At 41.4% G+C, this 6290-nt stretch overlaps 1 protein-coding gene across 2 annotated transcripts; it reads right to left on the reverse strand.

The window, feature by feature from the left end:
* Positions 1 to 1780: 1780 nt before the first annotated feature.
* Positions 1781 to 6290, reverse strand: LOC147539943 (plasma membrane ATPase 4-like). Of its 2 annotated transcripts, none has more exons than XM_086639393.1 (9): positions 6075 to 6290; positions 5504 to 5722; positions 4832 to 5284; positions 4279 to 4605; positions 3945 to 4187; positions 2921 to 3850; positions 2472 to 2828; positions 2182 to 2363; positions 1781 to 2081 (listed from the first exon to the last, which is right to left on the reverse strand). In XM_086639393.1, exons 1-9 carry the CDS (start codon positions 6126 to 6128, stop codon positions 1985 to 1987), a joined length of 2862 nt encoding a protein of 953 aa, XP_086495519.1. In that variant the 5' UTR covers positions 6129 to 6290; the 3' UTR covers positions 1781 to 1984. The 2 variants fall into 2 exon arrangements, with proteins under 2 accessions (XP_086495519.1, XP_086495520.1); XM_086639394.1 differs by having other exon boundaries at positions 1781 to 2088.

Below are 6290 nucleotides of genomic sequence, written 5' to 3' on the forward strand. Positions count from 1 at the left end.
GATTTGATTCGAGGTCTGAGTTAACTTGAGTCTCCAACTGCAGCCTCCAACCACACCACCATGTATCTCTCCGACCTCTCTGTTCTGGCAAAGGGGAGCGTCCCCTTTGTTAAAACACCGATCTGGTTTGGGGTCTGATGTAGTTGCTCGACTAGCCCTGCCAATTCTGCCCTGCCAATTCTGCCCTGCTAAGCCCACGAAACTCTTGGCCAAGCCTGGGGTAGATAAATCCCGTTCCCTTCGGCTCCTGCCTAGCTTTCGGCATAGTGAAACACTTCAGCCTATCTGACCCTCGACAAAGCAGGGGACATGCCACTCGCCTAGCAGAACCCCCGATCAGAGCAGGGCACATGCTCCTCGCCTAGCAGAACCTCCGGTTAGAGCTTCATGTTTAAATTCAGTAGAGCGGAACACTCATGTGAGCCCCCGCCAAGAACACTCATCGTCGTCAATGCTCCCTGCCTGACCTCTCGACAGACGCTGACAAGCTCCCTGCCTGGCCTCTCGACAGAGTAGAATGCTCCTTACAGAGTAGACCCCTCTCTTGACAAAGCATTCACCCTCCTGCCTTGCAGGAGGCAGAGCTTTTGCCTGAAGCCCCCTACTCGACCCAACAGATCAGGTCGTTTCTGAAGTACTGATACGGAGCACAAATACACACGCCCTAATGGATCTCTGGTAAGATACCAAGTTCTAGACACGCCAAGCTCCCATGACAGTATGACACCTACAATTTAAAGCAGAGTGGTGAAGAAAACCACCTCATGCAACAAAAAGAAGCAAGTATCAATCACTTAGTGCCTGAAGAATTTTGGAAATTTCCTGATTGAATTGGGAAGGAGTCCTATAGGCGCCTCTCCCATCCCTTGGACTTTGGTCAATGGGTGGGAATTAAGTCCGGCCCGGAGCAGAGGTAGACGAACCATCCGAAGCCTGTAACAGGTAGTGCGCGCCCAGCCTCCCTGTTGCTGATGGGTGAGTTTAGGCTTCATCCAAAAAAGCATCACCCTCTCGGATAACCAGAGAAATGGACCGGCTTCAACTAGTGTCACACTTGTATATAGGCAACCCTGATAGGCGGGCTTGGGTTTCATCCAGAAGAAGGGAGATTTTATAGCCAAAGTTGTTAAAAGCATTCTCGCTTAAGGCAATTCCACGGAAGGTTAGAGGCAATGTGGTCTATTACCGGGAATGCCTCAGTTAAGTTTGACCTAACGGCATAACTGACGACCGTTAGGTCAATCTTCACCTCTTTCTTCTTCTCGTTTCTTCTTCTTCCTTCTTCTTTCTTATTCTCCTTATCTTCTCTCTCTCTCTAAGTTCCCCTTCACCGGTAGGAACCTCGACGAAGGGAAACTCCGGTAAAGGATTTCCTGTCGAAAACCCTTCGATCGGAGTTCCCCTCTCCGACAGGCGAAAGGGAACTTAGAGAGAGAGAGATGAGAAGTGAAGGAGAAGAAGAAGAAAAAAAGTGTTCATGCCGCCGTCTGGAGATTGTCGGCCGGCCCTTTTTGCCGGAGGGAGAGGAAAGCAAAGTGGGTGAGAAACACTCTCAAGTTTGGGCATTGCTTCTAAGCAAATTTGATCAACTTGTTTTGAGTAAGTCTTGTGTGAAAAACACATTGCCTTTAACATGTTTGGGCATTGCCTATAAAACTTTCCGAAGTAGAATTCATATCGGGAGAAGTCACGATGAGAAACCAACACCGCCTTAGTGTGAAAGAGAGAGAGGGGGATAGATATACAGAGAAAGAGAGAAACCCAGCCCTTTAAGACCAAATTTAAGCTAAAAAGTTCATCTTCACTTTTATTATTTGATCAATAAATATCCACTTTAATGTAAAAGTAAATACAAACAACTAGAGAAAAACAATAATTAAGAAGAATTATATTAATATAATGTTATTATTATTCATCCTCCTTTTGAGTACAATTTTCCTTATTTACTTTTTTTCTCCTCCTCCCATATACTTGTTGGTGTCATTCATACAGTATAGTGTTGTTGAATTGTCTCAATATCAAGTCCCTTTAGCTTCACCACTGACTCAACATGCCCCTTTAATGTGTGAAGTTCCCTCAATCTGTATTCTTTCACAAAAATGGTTGATTTTAATCAATACTCAAAATGTTTATATGATTTTAAATTGACGATAATACCATCGGGTTACATGAAATATTTACCTTGCAACCTCGGCACGTCTCTTAGCTTGCTCTGCTATCTCAGATAACTCTCTGTAACTGTTCTTGTCATGGAATAGAGCTGCTGATTCTGGTGGTTGTAACCCATGAAGTGTTCTTTGTGCCAATGCCCATTGTGCTTCTCTCTCACCCTTTCCATAGTCATTCTTGTTGGTGAAAGCCATCTGAAACAAAATTAAACAAGAATTAGTCGTCCGAAACCAAATGACTAAACTACCCCTAGTGTCGTTCGGGAATTGCTATACATACTAAGAGAGTATAAGTAGACTTACCCTGTTGTTCAGTAGGTTGTCCCAGGCTTTGCCACTCAACGCGTACCGGATGATGAACTTGAGAACATCAAGAGGAATGTAGAAGACAATGCTATAAACCCAAATGACTCCTACCCATCCCCATCCAATTCCTCTAACCTTGGCGAACTCCCAGTTTCCGTACACAGCGATCAACGAAGCGATCAACTGAGCTAGGAAGAAGGCACCGAGAAGTAACAAGCCGGGTCGTTCAATGAATGACCAGCTTCTTGATCGGGTGACGAAGATAAGAGCTTGACTTACAATACTAACTTGTAAGTATAGAGCCATTGTTAGTTCAGCATCGTTTCCTCTGATTGAGTGAACACCAAAATGATGCTGCAAAATCGAAATTCAACTCTTAGTTTTGGTCAAGTAATTGAACTACTATAAGAAAATTAGTAAATGGGTAGTTTTCGATGTTTGCTTACGGTAAAGAAATCAGTCTCGGCAGAGACCCAGAAGAAGATGACAGTCATGACGGCAAGGTAGGTACCAAGGACAACTCCGGTGGCGAAGATCTCCTTGAGTTTCCATGAGTCTGGTAGTGGAGAAGGTACAACTCTATCCTTTGAAATAGTCATGATAGTTCCATCATTGAGAATTGCAATGATCAAAACCATGAAAGGTGAGAAATCAAATTTCCAAATCAAGGCAATCAACATGAAACCTAACACAATCCTAATTGTGATTGAAACTGCATAGATTGTGTAGTTCTTCATTCTCTGGAAAATAGCTCGGCTCGTTAGTACTGCACTAATGATCACACTGAGACCAGGTTCTGTTAGCACAATATCAGATGCGCCTCGAGCTGCATCAGTTGCATCAGCCACTGCTATTCCAATATCAGCTTTCTTCAAAGCTGGGGCATCATTCACACCATCTCCTGTCATACCACAAATGTGTTTCCTCTCTTGTAGTTTCTTCACAATTTCATATTTGTGTTCAGGGAAAACTCCAGCAAATCCGTCGGCTTTTTCAATGAGTTCGTCGATTGGGATTGAAGCAATGGATTCATCTTTGGATTGACCAAGAAGAGAAGAAGATGGGTACATATTAGTACCCATACCAAGACGACGACCAGTTTCTTTACCAATGGCAAGTTGGTCACCAGTGATCATCTTGACATTTACTCCAAGGTGAAGAGCTCGGCGAATGGTTTCAGCACTGTCGTGTCTGGGTGGATCGAAAAGAGGTAAAAGACCGACAAATTCCCATGGTGATCCTGCACTTTCTTTGCTTTTCTCAGGGACTGTTTGTCTTGCAACACCCAAAGAACGGAGACCTCTCTCTGCGAATTGGTCGATGACTGTGTGGGCCTTCTTCAATACTTCTCCTTGCAGGTTGCAGAGCTCGATAATCTGAAAAAAACCGATGGCGAAAGGTTCAGAAAGAGTGATAAAGAGTGCGAGTTGTTAGAGAAACAGAGAGGGAACTAGGTGTTATCGATGTTACCTGTTCAGGTGCACCCTTGCTAGCTCTGTGCCAGTCTCCGTTGCCGTCAATGTAAGTAATGGCAGTACGTTTTTCGACAGGGTTAAATGGTAAGAAATGAACTTCCTTGATTCCGGCACGAGCTTCTTTAGGATCACCTAACATATTAACAATGGATGCATCAATAGCATCTTGGTTTTCAACCCTAGAAGCCATTGCAGCAATCAAAACAACTGAATCATTGTCAAGACCATTAACAAAAACCTACAAAAACCAAAACCCATTATCAGTTCATGAATCTAAAAGAACTCATCAGAATTACAAATGAATCTGATTTTGATTTTTGTTTGCTAACCTCAATGAGGGTTTTGTCAACAGTGAGCTTGTTAAGTGTTAAAGTTCCAGTTTTGTCACTGCAAAGTACATCCATACCGGCCATTTCTTCAATGGCAGTCATTCTTTTAGTAATGGCACCTTGTTCTGAAAGTCTGTGAGATCCAATAGCCATTGTTACTGATAAAACTGTTGGCATAGCAATTGGAATTCCTCCAATGAGTAGAACTAATAGATTATCGATTCCGTCTCTGTATCTTCTCCGTTGAATTGGGTACATCACAATAATCTCAATTATCATTCCAATTGCTATTGAGCAAATACAGAAATTTCCAATAGCTGTCAACACCTGAAATCATCAAAGTATATAATATTAAACCATCAAAATCAATACCCAGAGTTTTTTTTTAATGTAATAGTATCTGTGTCTCGAACCCAAGACCTAGAGGGTGGAAACCAACTTGGTAACTACTCCGACCAAGGGTTGTTGACAATATCGATACACTGACACGAATGGGTACCATATATATATATATGTGTGTGTGTGTGATTTTCGGAAGATTAAAATGAATCACCTTTTGGAAGTGACCAACAGAATTGGTACTGTCGACAAGATGAGCGGCTTTACCGAAGAAAGTATGAACACCAGTGGCGATAACAACAGCTTCAATTTCACCTTGTTTACAGGTAGAACCAGAGAAAACTTCATCACCTGGGTTCTTAGTAACAGGAAGAGATTCACCAGTCAAAGCTGACTGATCAATCTTTAAAGGATCACCTTCAAGTAATCTAGCATCAGCTGGTACAATATCACCTAATTTGATACTAATTATATCTCCTGGTACAAGAATTGCTGCTTCTTGTTCTGCCCATTTTCCATCTCTCAATACTTTAGTTTTTGGAGCTAAACCTGCCATTAAAGCAGCTGCTGCATTTCCTGCATTGTTTTCTTCAATGAAACTGATTGTTGAGTTAATGACCAACAACACTGTGATTCCAACAAAGTCTTGCCAATCTGGTGGCTTTCCCTGTTTTTAGACAATGGAAAATGAATTAAAACCCTTACCAAAGTAATGTTAGAGAACAAGAAAACCTAGGCAGACTCTGACAGACGGAAATTCTACACAGCTTGACGTGATTTGCTGTTTAGAGTCATCGATAGCACGAATCACGACAATCCACGTAGAATTTCACGGCAATCCAGTATCAGAATCATACAAAACAAAAGAGAGAGAGAGAAATATTACTCCTCCATTGGCCAAAGCAATGGCCATAATGGCAGCAAGTTCCATGACCCATGAAAGAGGATTCCACATAAATCCCAAGAACTTGAGAACTTTGCTCTCTTTTTTCTCCTCTAACTTGTTGGGACCAAAAATTTGGAGGCGACTCTCCCCTTCTTGGGCAGTCAATCCTTCCTTGGTGCATTTCAATTGTTGAAACACTTCTTCAACAGGGATCCTCTCCTATTATCACAACAACATCAAAACAAAACTTATGTTTAAATAGAAAAAACTCTACATTTTAGAGAAATAAAACTAACAAGGAAAAAATATGCAAAATATTAATAGGCCACGCTTTGGGAAAAGCAGAAATGTTTCCGGAGAAGACGGTGGAAAACGAAAAAAAAATGAAACCCAACATGAGTTTTAATCTCATTCTTTTAAACTCAATGTTTGAGATGAAAAGAGTTTCTCATGCCAAAATAAAAATAAATATGTAAATTTCAGTCCAATCCCACATATTTAGAGGTTAAAATCAGTTGTGTTTTCAATTTCACCGAACAAATTCTAAAAGAGTTTGAGAAAGATAACATACGAGATCTACGTTCTCATTCTTTATCTCCTCCAAGCTAATACTCTTGTTATCCATTGTTGATAACAACAACAAGAATATATGGGAGGAGAGTGCAAAATGAGTTTTTTACTCGAAGGTAAAAAACACAATGAATTTTATTTTTTTATTTTTTTTAAAGACTCATTTGCACTCTCCAATTGTAAGAGGCCTTCTTTCTTTTTGGAAAAAGTGGAAGAC

This window comes from Eschscholzia californica, unplaced genomic scaffold (genome assembly GCF_041429995.1).
Source record: "Eschscholzia californica isolate CP2 unplaced genomic scaffold, dmEscCali1.0.p SCAF_5, whole genome shotgun sequence".
Lineage (NCBI taxonomy): Eukaryota > Viridiplantae > Streptophyta > Magnoliopsida > Ranunculales > Papaveraceae > Eschscholzia > Eschscholzia californica.